Source organism: Portunus trituberculatus, chromosome 35 (genome assembly GCF_017591435.1).
Source record: "Portunus trituberculatus isolate SZX2019 chromosome 35, ASM1759143v1, whole genome shotgun sequence".
NCBI classification, from domain to species: Eukaryota; Metazoa; Arthropoda; class Malacostraca; order Decapoda; family Portunidae; genus Portunus; species Portunus trituberculatus.
The window spans coordinates 16,546,616-16,561,049 of NC_059289.1; the positions used below are offsets into that span (position 1 = coordinate 16,546,616).

Genomic DNA, 14,434 nt, shown 5'->3' on the forward strand with positions numbered 1-14,434 from the left:
CCTCCACCTCCCTCCCCATACAAACCTACTTATTTATGCAGATGACATCACCATTGTCAGCAGGGCAGCAACACTAGACCAGTCCTCCACCCATCTCCAGGAAGCTGCCACATCACTGGGAAGCTGGCTGACCACCTGGGGACTCACAGTCAGTGCCCAGAAAAGCACACTCATGTGCTTCACGCTCAAAAAACTCTGCACCCACCCTACAGTCACCATCCCACCATCCCACCCACACCTTCCTTGGGCTTCATCTGGAGGGTCCACGCCTGTCATGGCATGCGCATGTTGATTACCTCGGTTTACCTGCTCCAAACGTGTAGATGTCATGAAGAGGCTCTCTGGTATAGGCTGGGGTGCCAACAGGGACCTCCTCATCAAATACTACATGGCTGCCATCCGATCTAAGCTGATGTATGGGTGCTGTTTTTATGGGTCAGCTGCACCATCCACCCTTGCAAAGCTTGACCCCATTCAGAATGCTGCTCTGGGGATCTCTTTGGGTGCCATGAGCTCCTCACCAACAGTCTCCATCCATGCAGAGAGTGGCATTCTCCCCCTAAGTGCCTACAGGAGACAAGCTCTTTGCCACCAATACCACCGCATCATGAGCCTACCTCCTCACATCCTCTCATCACTCTATACACCACCTCTGGAGTGGACCAGCACTCACCTGTATGGTTTCCTGGTGCCAGGCAACCACTGCTTGTGAGAGCTCTCCTAGCTCATGCCATCCTAGGCTTGCCTCCACCACCTCCACAACCCATCAGCCCACACTCACCACTACCACCCTGGCTGGACATCTCAGACAAGATTAACCTGCACCTTCCTGGCCTCCCTCCCACTCATGGTTCTGCTGGTGTCCTAGCTCCCACCCTCTTTCTACAGCTGGACAGAACCTTATACCACCACCATCTCAGAATATATACTGATGGCTCCCACTCCCCTTCACCTCCCTCCACAGCTGCAGCCATCTATTTACCTGCATCCTCTACCTGCACGACATGGAGGTTCCCACCAGACACCGATGTCCTGACAGCGGAACTCTATGCCCTTCAGCAAGCCCTCAACCACCTCACCACACTCTCCTCTACAGGCTCAGCAGTTATTTACACTGACTCCCTCTCCTCCCTGCACCTCCTTCAATCCCGCCATCCAACCTCATTCACCTTCCTCGTTCACTCCATCCAGCGGACGCTGCTACAGCTTCCCACTATGGGTTGGGGGGTAACCCTACAGTGGGTTCCATCCCACTCAGGCATTCGAGGAAATGAGGTTGCCGATGCTGCGGCCAAGATGGGCTTGTCGGAGGTAAACATCACTCTGCTCCCTCTCCCTCTCTCCACCGCCAAGTGCATTATCTCCAGAAAATGTCACTCCACCTGGGACACCTCCCTCAACACTGCTCTCCTCACCACTTCTCTGGGCCAGTACAGGTGTAATTCCTCCCCACAACCCTGGATGCGACAGCAGTCCCGTGTACTAGACGTCGCCCTCACCCGTCTCCGCCTGGGCCACACCAGACTCACAGCTCACCTGCATCGCCTGCATCTGTCTCCTGACCCATACTGCCCCTGGTGCAGGACTGTACCTGAAACCATCGAACACTTCCTTCTCCACTGCCCACGCTTTCACTCACACCGTGTTGTGCTATGTTCCTGACTCCTTGCCCTGGACGTGGCAACATTCGACCTCCCCACCCTGCTGGCGGCAGCAGGCGTTCACCCGTCACGGCAAACCACTGTCAACTGCCTCACCTATGCCTTCCTCAGGAAGACTGATCAGCTGTCACGCCTGTGATAACATTATGGGCCTCCTCCAGGGCTCATAGGATCCAGCGGATCTTCATGGCCCTCAACACGAAGAAGAAGAAGAAGAAGTATATGGAGTCAAGATGGTAGCCAGCAATGCTATAGTTTTCTCTCCTCTTTCGTGTCTGTGAATAATATCCAGCTTCACTTCCAGAGTAAGAGACTTCCTGGTCTTCTTAGGAACACTAGGCCACATTGCAGGGCGTTTTGGTGGTAAGTTGAGCGAGTTAAGACGAGCTGCTGCTGACGCTGTTATGTGGTGCGTGTTGTCCACGAGAGGCTTGATCTTGATCTTGATCTTGATCTTGATTCTACAGATGTCACAGAATTTCTCCTGAGGCAGGCCTTAGTATTTGCAGCTCCTGGTGTATTCAAAAGCTTGTCGGCTTGCGTGATACAACGGGGCTTTCAAACTTGGAAAAAAATTACCTGGATAAAACTTCGTTAAAGTGAGTTAGGTGTTCGTTAAATGAGCAGATGGTAGTAAAATGAAACCTTCGTTGTAGCGAAATTTTGTTGTGTGAACCTTTGTTAAACGGGGGTTGCCTGTACATTGAAACTCCTGTTGGTCTAAAGAAACTAACAGATATTATGGACAAGGATTTTTCTGGATTCATGGACGAACTAGGTAATATGCTTCTAGAAGGTTAATCAACATAGAAAGGGAGTTAAGGTATATGAACGAAGTGATGTCGAGTCTAATGGACAAACAGGACCGACTGGCAACGGAAAACACACGATCTGAAATTGAGGTTGGTAGAATGTGAAAAGACCAGTGCAATCAATCAGGGATTAAAAAAGGAGATACAAGAAATAAAGAAACAAAATGACATACTAAACGCTACATGCCAATACTACGAAAGCTCCTTAACCCTTTCAGTACTGGGACACATTTTTACCTTAGGTTTTGTATACCATTAGACCATTCTATTGACATTAGAAAGGGTCTATGGAGGTCAGAAGATTAATGACCACAGTCTTAACTATTTTAACTCCCTACATGAGTTTCTGAAGCTGTATAGAGTCACTAAATAGTCACCAGAATGAATATGGAAACATGTCATGGTACTGAAGGGGTTAAGGAGCTTGTAAGTTAAAGTGCAGGATGGGATTATGGACAGGGTAGAAGGTGGATTGGGTGAAAACAAGCTCAAAGAACTACAAAATAAATGGCAGCAGGAGCAAGAAGAGAAAAAAAAGTTAAATTTTCAGAGGTTGTAAAGAGACAAATTCAGGAGAACAGGAAAGTTGCTGTAATTGAAGTTATTAAAGAGAAAGACCTAGTGTGGGATACAGCAGACAAGATAAAAAGCTTCATGATTTTTGGGATGAAGAAAAAGAAAAATCCAAATAAATTCATGAGAGAATGTGAAGAGAGAGAATTAGTCAAAACTTATGAAACGAGTACAAGACAGCACACAAGAACTAGACCAGGAGGTGGAGGAAGTGATCAGGCTAGGAAGATACAGTGAAGGGGGTAGGAGACCAATGAAGGTGAGAATGAGATCCAAAGTGGCTGTAGAAGAAATTATGGCTAGGAAAGGGAAGCTGGCCGATGATATTGAACATAAGGAGATATATGGATAAAAAGAGATATGAACTTAGAGGAGGGAAAAGGAGAAAGTGCTAAGAAGTGAAGCTAAAGGAAAAAAACAAAAAACAAGAAAAGGACAGAGATAGAGAAGAATTTTTACTGGAGGGTTCTGGATATGAGACTAAAAATGTGGTACCTAAGGAAGAAAGAGGAGGTCATGGAGGAGGCAAGAAATTAAGAGTAACTTGTACTAATATAGATGGGTTGTAATCAAGCATATTGGAAGTTAGGGATTATTTGAAAGAGAAAAAGCCGGATGTAATGTGCATTGTTGAAACAAAATTAAGAGAAAGGATCCATGTTAACTTTAAAGAAGAGGGATATAATACCTGGAGGAAAGACAGGAAGGATAAAGGGGGAGGAGGAGTGCTAATAATGGTTCATGATAATATATGTGTGGAGGATGTGCAATATGGTGAGGACAAAGTGGAAGTAATGGGACTAACAATAAAACAGAAGAATTGAGGAAGAGAAAAATTATAGTTACATATGTTCCACCAAAGATTAATACATGGGGAACAGAAGAACATAAAGATATGCACAGAGAGGTGATAAAGCGGCTAGATAACATGATAAGAAGATGGAAGAATATTTTTAGTTGGAGACTTTAACTGTAAAAAAGTAAACTGGAGAGAGATGGAAGTAATGGATAATGTTGGGCAGTGGAGCGAGAAAGTGTTACAGTTGACTATAGTTAATGTAATTGTCCAGTGGGTGAAGGAGTCAACAAGGTACAGGGGTGAAAAAGAACCATCGATGCTTGACCTAGTTTTTACAAAGAAACCAGAGTCCCCTCTAATCATACAATACCTTAGTCCAATGGGGAGAAGTGATCATGTGACATTAGAGATGCAAATTCAGGAGGAAGATGGGATAAGTTACAGAGATGACTATAAAGGAGAGAAATTAAATTATGCAAGAGCGGATTTTGAAAAATTAAGGATCGATTTTGCTGACATTGAGTGGAGAAACACTATGTACAGAAAGACAGTACAAGGGAAAAATGACATTCTTACAGAAATATAATGAAGGAGTAAAAAAATTTGTACCTGTTTATAGAGTTAAGAAAAAAATACATGCTTGGCACAATGCTAGATGCATACAAGCTAAAAAGGCAAAACATAAAGCATGGAAGAAACTCATAAAACAGAGAAATTATTATAACAGACAGCAGTACATAGATGCCAGAAATGAATATATTAGAGGGTAAACATGCCCTGAAACACTCGGACCTTTTTTGTGATTTTTTTGTGCTTGCTGCGACCCTGTGTGGATATCTTGTGTGTACAAGATGCCTGTGTGCAACTGTGGCGTGTGTGGTGAAGCCCTGACTGTCAGAGTGAGTGCAGTGGCGTGTGAGGTATGTGAGGTCTGGTATCATGTGGCTTGTGTTGGATTCAAGTCCAACACCAAGCCACTGGTCAACGACAACCTCATGTACTTCTGTGATCCCTGCAAGGTCCTCATGTACTTCTGTGATCCCTGCAAGGTCACCAGAAACATGTGGAGGAGCTACCGGTGCCAGAAAGAGGAGAAGAGTGTACAGACAGAAGATTCTAGTGAGAAGACCGAGAAAAGTATCCAGACCGAAGAGAAACCCAAGGAAGTGAAGAGCAGCCAGACTGAAGAGGAAGGACCAAGACAGCAACACACCATGAAAATGAGGAAAAAGAAGGCGCCCATCAGAATTATTGGAGACAGCATGGTGAAGACGATGTCCAGCCAAGTGAAGTGCAGGATGAGAGGAAGTGGCTGCACCAGCCTGAGTGGTGCCAAGATCATGGACATCAGGAAGAAAGTAGAAGAGGAAGCAGCCAGCATGGAGGACGGGATGCTGATCATCCAAGGAGGTGGAAATGGCCTAGAATATGTTGGTGGATATGAGACGGTGAGGAATGTTGTGGATGCCGTGAGGAGTGTAGAAGGCAAGGGCATGAGTGTGGCCGTCGTGGGTGTCATGCAGAGACCCAGGGAAGGCCCGTTCTACGAGCGTCTGAGAAGATCCACCAACAGAAGACTGCAAGAGGAATTGCTGAAAATGAAGATAGAGTGGATGAAGGAGAAAAAAGGCAAGCTGAGCTTCATCGACATGGACGGCGTGGTAGACCGGTTCAGCTTGTATGAGAAGGATGGCGTGCACCTGAACGACGCAGGGACTGCCAGGATGGGTCGACGGCTGTGTGAGTGGGTGAGGGCGAAGTTGCTGCAGCCGATGGACCTGTGACGGGAGACGACAAAAGCATGCCAGGAAGAAGACACCAGCTAGGCAAGTGAGAGTGTGAGGATTGGATGCATGAATGTGAGAGGATGGGGTGTGGGTAAGTTTGAGGATATTTCAAGGGAGCTCCAGGAATGGAAGTTCGACATAGTCGGGCTTACAGAGACACACCTGAGAGGTGAGGTACAAATGGAAGGATGTGAGTTTGCTATGATTGGGAAGGGACATAAGACTCAGGAGACACAGGGAGGAGGCGTAGCCTTTCTCTATAGGAAAGAAAGTGGACTGAAAGTAGAGGAGCTTGGTGTGGGAATGTGTGGGAGCAGTGAGGATGTGTTGGCAGTGAGAGTGGAGTGCACAGATGGTCGGGGCAGAGTGGAGAAGATGGTTCTGGTGGTGGTGTACATGACTGTCATGGGTGAAAGAGCTGAGAGGGAGAACAGGAGGAAGTATGACATACTGAAGAAAGTTGTGAGAGAACATGGAGGGGAGAGAGTGCTGGTGATGAGTGATATGAATGCACATGTAGGAATTCTGGGAGAACGTGTGAACAGGAATGGTGAGATGCTTGGGGATTTTGTGGATGAAATGGAGTTAGAGAATCTGAATGTAACTTTGGCTGAGGGACGTGTGACTTGGAGTACAAGGGAGCAGGAGTCAGCGATAGACTGTGTTGATGAATGGAAGAATGCGTGAAATTGTGTCACACATTTGGACAGATGAGGATGGTATGGTGGATATTGTGTCTGATCACAATATGCTGGTTGTGGAGTGCCTGTTGCATGGTAGGAAAGAAGTGAAAGTGGCGAGTAAGAAGAGAAAGTGGAGACTGAGAGATGTAGGGTGGGAAAACTTCCAGGTGTGGACCTGACTGCAAGAAGCTGGGATGATGGAGGTATGCATGATGTGGAGCACGTGAATGAAAGACTGGTAAAGGATGTGCGGAGTGCTGCAGAGAGCAAGATAGGGTATGTGAGAGTAGGCAGAAGAAAGAAAGTATGTAAACCATGGTGGAATGATGAAATCAGAGAGGCTAGAAAGGAGCGAAAGAGAAGGAGTAGACAATGTAGGTGGCTGAGGAAAAAGAGGCATGAAAGTGATGAGGCAGAGAATGAGTACCAGAATGCATGGGAAATGTATGTAAAGCAGCAGAGAATGACAAAGCGAATGATAGTGAAGGCCAAAGTAAAGTGTGAAAGGAGTGTGATTGAATCTTTAAGAGAGAAAGGTATGGAAGGTGGCCGTGAATGGTACAAGTTCTTGAGAGGTGAGAATATGGCAGACAGTGTTGGAGTGGAGAGTTTGAAGGTGAACAGTGAAGTTGTAACAGAGAAGGAAGGAATGAGAGAGGCAATCAGACAGTTCTGGGAAGAAGTGGGTGGTGTAGGTGAGGTGTTTGGTGCGAGAGAAGGATGTGTGACACTGGAGAGAATGAATGCAGATGAACTGGATGAAAGGATCAGCAGGGAGGAGGTGGAGAAGTGTGTGAAAAGGCAGAAGAATGGGAAGGCAGCAGGGCCGGATGAAATACCATATGAGCTGTATAAGAATGGAGGTGATGTTGTGATTGACAGGATGACTGAGCTTTTTAACCAGGTGTGGGAGGAGAGAGTGCCAAGAATGTGGAATGAGTGCAGGGTGACTCTGCTGCATAAGGGCGGACACAAGAGTAAGAATGAGTTGAAAAATTACAGGCTGATCGCGTTGGTCAATACAGTAGGCAAAGTGTTCAGTGAGGTGTTGAATGCCAGATTGTGTAAGTGGATTGAAAGAGCTGGAGTATTAGGTGAGGAGCAAAATGGTTTCCATGCGGACAGGAGAGCTGAGGATAACATGTTTGTGGTGAATGAAATGATTGAGAAAAAAAAAAGAGGGATGGAGGTCAATTGTATTTGGGTTTCCTGGATATAGAGAAAGCTTATGATAGGGTGAATAGAGAAATGCTAGGTAGAGTCCTAGAAAAGATTGGGTTGAGTGCCAAGATAGTCAACATAGTGCGTAGCATGTATGTTGATACCAGAGCTAAGTACAGTTTAGGAGATATAGAAACAGACTGGGTGAGGAGTGAGAGAGGAGTTAGGCAAGGATGTATTTTGTCACCAACCCTTTTTAGCCTGTACACAGAGGAGTTAGCAGCCAGAATGAAAAAGATGAATGCAGGAGTGAATGTGGGGAATGATAAGATAGGTGTGCTTCTTTATGCAGATGACGTAGTGGTTATGAGTGAGTCAGCAGAGGAGCTGCAAAGTCTGCTGGATGTGGTTGATGGGTATGGAAGAGATTTTGGAGTTAGGTTTAGTAGTGAGAAGAGTAAGGTGATGATTGTGAATAGGTCGGAGGATGAATATAATGCAGCATGGAGGCTGGGAGAGAATGAGTTGAAGCAGGCACAAGAATACAAGTACTTAGAGATGTGGATGAGTCTGAATGGGAGTGAAAAGTCAAAGAATGAAAAAACAAGCTTGGTGAACCAGTGGGTGGGTCGTTTAGGAAGCGCGACTGAGAGAAGTGTGGAAGAGTGTGGCTGTCCCCAGTATAGGTAATGTATGGTATGGATGTGATTGCATGGAACGAGAGTGAAATTGACAAGTTAGAAGTGGGGCAGTGTAGAGTAGCTAGGCTGGCACTGAATGCACCGAGGTACATGGCAGTAGAAGCCTTAAGAGGGGATATGGGATGGAGCTCTTTTAGGGAAAGACTTATAAAAGCGACACTTAGGTACAAGATTAGGCTTGAGAGAATGGATGATGCAAGAATAGCAAGGAAGGTGTATCTGTGAAGTGAAAGTGGAAGCAAATGGAGGAAAAGGTGTATGAGAATGACAGAGAGGAATGGTCTACAGGTTGGGTGGGCAGTGAGAATGGCTGGGGTGAATCAGAATGAGCTGGAATGGGTCGTGACAAGAGGAGGCAGAGTGGGAACAGAATGGGATGTGAAGAAGTGGAAGAGTGAGATAGACAGAGATGTGAAGAGTATGGGACTGAATGAATGGAGGAATGGGATGGAATGAAAGACTACTCTGGAATGGTACAAGGTGAAAGAGGCCCCGATGTATGAGAGGTGGTACGATGGAAGCCTGGGTGGTGATCTTCTCTTCAGAGCTAGTGCACAGTGTATGGATGTAAATGCAAGGAGTTACAGGTGGTCTGAGTTCCACAGCAAAGTGTGCCAGATGTGTGACTCTGGAGAGGACGAGACGGTGGAGCATGTGATACTGGAGTGTGTGAAGTATGCCAGAGACAGGTATGAGATGATGCAAGTGGTGTTGACTGAGTTAGGGCATAATAGGAACGAAAGAGTGGAAAAGATGTGGAGGGAGTGGATGGTGGTGCTGCTGGGACTGAGTAGAGAAACGAATGATAGGATGATTGAGGTGGTGAAGGAGTTTCTGGAGAGAATGTGGTGTGCCAGATATACAGACGGTTAGAGCAAAGGACCCTGTTTCCTTTTTCTTCTTCTTTTTTTCTGTGTGCCTTTCTTTTGTCGTCTACAGGAGCTGCCGATCCAAAGGCCCGGCTCAGGAGTGATCCCGAGTCGCCTGTAGTATCAAGATCAAGATCAAGATCAGAGTAAGGAGAGAGGAAGAAAGCAACTTTGAGAAAGATGTAGAGAATAAAAGAAAAGATGAACCCAAACTTTTTTACAAGTTTACAAATGGCAAAACAAAGAATAAGGATACAATTGAAAAAATTAAATTAAAGAAGAGAAGACATACCAAGCAGAGAAGGAAATGTGTGAAATAATGAATGAGAGCTTCAAAACAGTGTTCAATGAAGATGATTTCACAAAACCTAATAGGACATGGGATTGCCAAGGATTACAGGAGATCGCAGTGCACAAAGAGGATATTGGAAGATTATTGGATAAGATGGAAGTTAGAAAAGCAATAGGGCCAGATGGTATATCAGGCTGGGTGTTAAAAGAATGTAAATAACAACTACTGGATCCAATTAGGGAAATAATTACAAGTTCATTAAATGAAGGGAGTTCCACTAGAATGGAAGAGAGCCAACATAATACCGATATTTAAAGGAGGAAAGGCAACTGAACCACTAAACTATGGACCAATGTCACTTACAAGTGTCTTGGGGAAATTGTGTGAAATAATTATCAAAGAAAAATGGGTTAAATTTCTAGAAGAGGAGCAAGTCATATCGAACAAACAATTTGGGTTCAGGACAGGGCAGTCATGTGTATCAAACTTATTAAGCTTCTATTTGAGAGTTACTGCAGATCTTGAAAACAGAGACGGATAGGTAGACATAGTATACCCGGATATTAAAAAAGCTTTTGATAAAGTCCCTCATGGAAGACTACTTTGTAAACTAGAGAACACAGGAGGACTGCGAGGAACTTTGCTAGAATAGACAAGAGATTATTTGAAGGATAGGCAAATGAGAACTGTGATCAGAGATACATACTCAACTTGGGGTAAAGTAACTAGTGGAGTGCCACAAGGGTCAGTGTTAGCCCCCATTATGTTTCAGATTTATGTAAACAACATTCACATTGGGATAAACAGTTACATAAATTTATTTACTGATGATGCAAAGCACCTGAGAGTTATCAAAACCAGAGAGGACTGTCTGCTGTTGCAGGAAGATATAAACAAGATCTATGAGTGGAGCAGGAAGTGGAAATTGGAGTTTAATGCCAAGAAATGTCACATAATGAAACTAGGAAAGACTAAGAGAAGACCACTATGGAACTATTTGATGGGAGAGGAATAAATAATGAAGACTAAAAAGGAAAAAGATCTGGGACTGATCATACAGGAAAATCTCAGCCCCAAAAAACACATAAGCAAGATATTTGGACTATCATATAAAATGTTGACAGAGTGGCATTTCATTACATAGACAAAAGATATGATAAAAAAAAATCATCACAAGCATGATATGTCCAAGGCTGAAATATGCAGTAGTGGTATGGTCTCCGAGCTCTGAAAAGGATATAAGAAAATTGGAAAGAATACAGAATATTGCTACAAAGATGGTGCCGGGATTAAAGGACCTCACATATGAAGAACGACTGAAGGAAATGGGACTGCCAACCTTACTAGATAGAAAAGAATATGGGACCTAATAACAATGTACAGTAAGCCCCTGCACTTGGCGAATTAATTAGTCTGGTGAAACTACTGCCAAATGCGGCAGCCAGGGGACTGCCAAGTTTTAATTCAAATCGCCAAGCGTGCACTTGGTGGTCTGTGACCACCCTATCGCCAAAAGTGAATTTCACCAAGCTGAGATTTGCCAAGTGCGAGGCCTTACTGTAGAAGATAGTCAAAGATATTGAAAAGATAGACAAAGAAGACTTGGTGGTGTTGACAGAAGAAGATGGAAGGACAAGAGGACATGAAAAGAGATCAGGATGAGGCAGTGTGTGAAGGATACTGGAAAATACAGTTTTCCACACAGAATGGTGGAAAAATGGAATGCATTGGATAATGAAGTTGTTACAGCACATAATGTGCATAACTTCAGGAAAAATTTGATAAATTGAGATATGGAGATAGGACACTATAAGCCCTGCTCGAACCATGTACAATACAACTAGGTAAAGAAATACACACACACACACAATCATCATAAGCATCCAAGGCTGGAATATGCAGCAATGGTATGGTTTCTGACCTCTAAAAAGGATACAAGAAAATTGGAAAGGATACAGAAGATTGCTACAAAGATGGACCTAACATATGAAAAACAACTGAAGGAAATGAAACTGCTAATCTTACACGAGAGAAGAGAATGTGGAGACCTAATAACAATGAACAAGATAGTCAATGGCATTAAAAAGATAGACAAAGAAGACCTGGTGCTGTTGACAAGATGGAAGAACAAGAGGACATGAAAAAATGACCAGGATGGGGCAATGTGTGAAGGATATTGGAAAATATAGTTTTCCACACAGAACGGTGGAAAAGTGGAATCCATTGGATAATGAAGTTGTTACAACACATAATGTGCATAACTTTAAGGAAAAATTAAATAAATGGAGACATGGAGACAGGACACTATGAGCCCCGCTTGAACCCTGTACAATACAACTAGGTAAATACACACACACACATACACTGCTGACATTGTGCAGGAAGGACATCTTGAATAGCTTCCAGGGTACAAGCTACAAGAAGCGTTGGAGCCTGACCTAGACGTATGTACAGGGGGATAGGGTGCCATAGGGTTCTCCTGTCTCTATAATAAATAAGTTTTCTGGATCGTACAGACAGAAATAAAATGGATAGAGTAACGGAACTGAGTGGTGCGGCCAGACGTAAAACGCAATCAAAACAAATGCCACTGAATGAAAATCTGCAATTTATTGAAACGCCTGTAGGACTCAAGAGATTGACTGAGGACAATATAGATAAAGAATTTTCTGGATTTAGAGACGAAAAAAGAAATATGAGGAGGTTGATCAACATAGAAAGAGTTAAGGTACTTGAAGGAAGTGATGTTGAGTTTAATGAACAAGCAGGACAGACTGACAATGGAAAACACAGAGCTGAGATTGAGATTACACGAATATGAGAGGGTCAATGTAATCAATCATGGATTAAAGGAGAAGATACAGGAGATAAGAAAACGAAATGATATACTAAAAGTTACACGTCAAGACTACGAAAACTCCCTAAGGAGCTTGCAGGAAAAAGTACAGGATGGGATTGGGGAGAGGGTGGAAGGTGGATTGGGTGAAAACAAGCTGAAGGAATTACAAAATGCATGGAAACAAGAACAAGAAGAGGAAAAAGTTAAATTTTCAGCAGTAGTAAAGAGACACTTTCGGTAAAAAACAAAAGACATTGTAATACAAGTAATTAAGGAGAAAGAAGATCTAATGCATGATACAGTGGATAAGAGAAAATGTTTTGTGATTTTTGGGATGAAGGAAAAAAAATCCAAATAAGTTCATTAGAGAACGTGAAGAGAGAATTGGCCAAAACTATTTATACCATACCATGTGGGCTTTTCACGGGAATTTTTGGGCTAAAGGGGATACTTTTTAGGGTACCTCCTATCTCAAAGCCCAACCGCTAGGAAACCCTTGCCCCGAGTGAGGAAGCCCAACCTACACTTGGACCATGGACAGGATTCGAACCCGTGCGCTTGGAGACCCCTCAGACCCCAAAGCACACATGGTTCCACTGTACTGTCCAGGACAGTACACAGGAGCTGGACCAGGAGGTGGAGGAAGTGACTAGGTTGGGAAGGTTTAGTGAGTGGGGTAGGAAACCAATGAAAGTGAGAATGAGATCCCAAGTGCCAGTGGAGGAAATTATGACAATGAAAGGGAAGCTGGCCGATGATATTGAACATAAAGATATTTGGATAAAAAGAGATATGAACCTAGAGGAGAGGGAAAAAGAGAAAATGCTAAGAAATGAAGCTAAAGAAAAAAATTAGAAAAGGACAGAGATTGAGAAAAAGACTTTCTACTGGAGGGTTCTGGATATGAGATTTAAATTAGAAGAAGTATTTAAGGAAGAAGGAAGATGTCATGGAGGAGGTAAGAAATTAAGAGTGACCTATACTAATATAGATGGGTTGTTATCCAGCGAGTTGGAGATTAAGGATTATTTGAAAGAGAAAAACCCGGATGTAATGTGCATTGTTGAAACAAAACTAAGAGCAGAGATCCATGTTAATTTTAAGGAAGAAGGATATAATAGCTGGAGAAGAGAAAGGAAGGATAAAGGGGGAGGAAGAGTGCTAATAATGGTTCATGATAATATGTGTGGAGGATGTGCAATATGGTGAGGGAAAGGTGGAAGTAATGAGAGTAACAATCAAAACAAAGGGATTGGGAGAAAGGAAAATCAGTTACATATGTGCCACCTAAGACAAATACATGGGGAACTGAGGAACATAAAAATATGCAAAGAGATGTGATTAAGTGCTTAGATAATATGTTGAGAAGATATGGAAGAATACTTTTAGTTGGAGACTTTAACTGTAAAAAAAAAATAAACTGGAGAGAGATGGAAGTAATGGACAATGCTGGACAGTGGAGCGAAGAAGTGTTACAGTTGACTATGGTTAATACAATGGACCAGTGGGTGGAGGAGTCAACAAGGTACAGGGGAGAAGAAGAACCATCATTACTTGATCCAGTACAGCAATACTCCGCTTCACGAACAAGATAGGGGGTGTCAAAGCTGTTCGTAGAGCAAAAATTCGTGAAGTGGATGTAATTTCCCATAGGAAATAATGGAAATAGGGGAGGATGTGTTTTGGGCTGGTCCCCAACATACCACATGGGTTAAAAAAAAAAAAAATTATATATATGTTTGGCAGCATATTGGGCCACCAGTGTACCACTTCTTTTATGATGTCATATGAGTCATTGGAAGTTAGAGGAGCTACGTACAAATTCTCTCACATTCTCGCATTTATGTTCGCAAAACAACATTTCTATTAGCTTTTTACAAACCTTGCCCCCAAGAAAGGATTGTTTTGTAATGCATAAAGTGAAATCTTATATGGAATACCAAAAAATAAAGCAGAGATGAGATGAGCCACAGATGAAGCAGGAGCCTCGCGGCGACTCGGCCGCTTCTTCTTCTTGTGATCCTTTTAGCCTGCGTGTTGTCTTTCCCCATGATATGTGTTTCCACTCCTCTATTGCCTGCTATAATGGATATCATGTCTTGATATTCATATACGCTCATGCCACGAGGATAACCTCGACTCCGTGGCACTGATTGATAGTGAATTATTAATGAAATACTGCGGTATTTCTTTAGTAATTCACTATCACTCAGTGCCACGGAGTCAAGGTTTTCCTCGTGGCATGAGTGTATATGAA

General features: G+C 43.4%; 1 protein-coding gene across 1 annotated transcript; it reads left to right on the forward strand.

Moving 5' to 3' along the window:
- Nucleotides 1-328: 328 nt before the first annotated feature.
- LOC123513261 lies at nt 329-1,690 on the forward strand. The gene is made up of 2 exons (XM_045270332.1): nt 329-420; nt 528-1,690. Exons 1-2 carry the CDS (start codon nt 329-331, stop codon nt 1,660-1,662), a joined length of 1,227 nt encoding a protein of 408 aa, XP_045126267.1. The 3' UTR covers nt 1,663-1,690.
- The last annotated feature ends 12,744 nt before the right edge of the window (nt 1,691-14,434 follow it).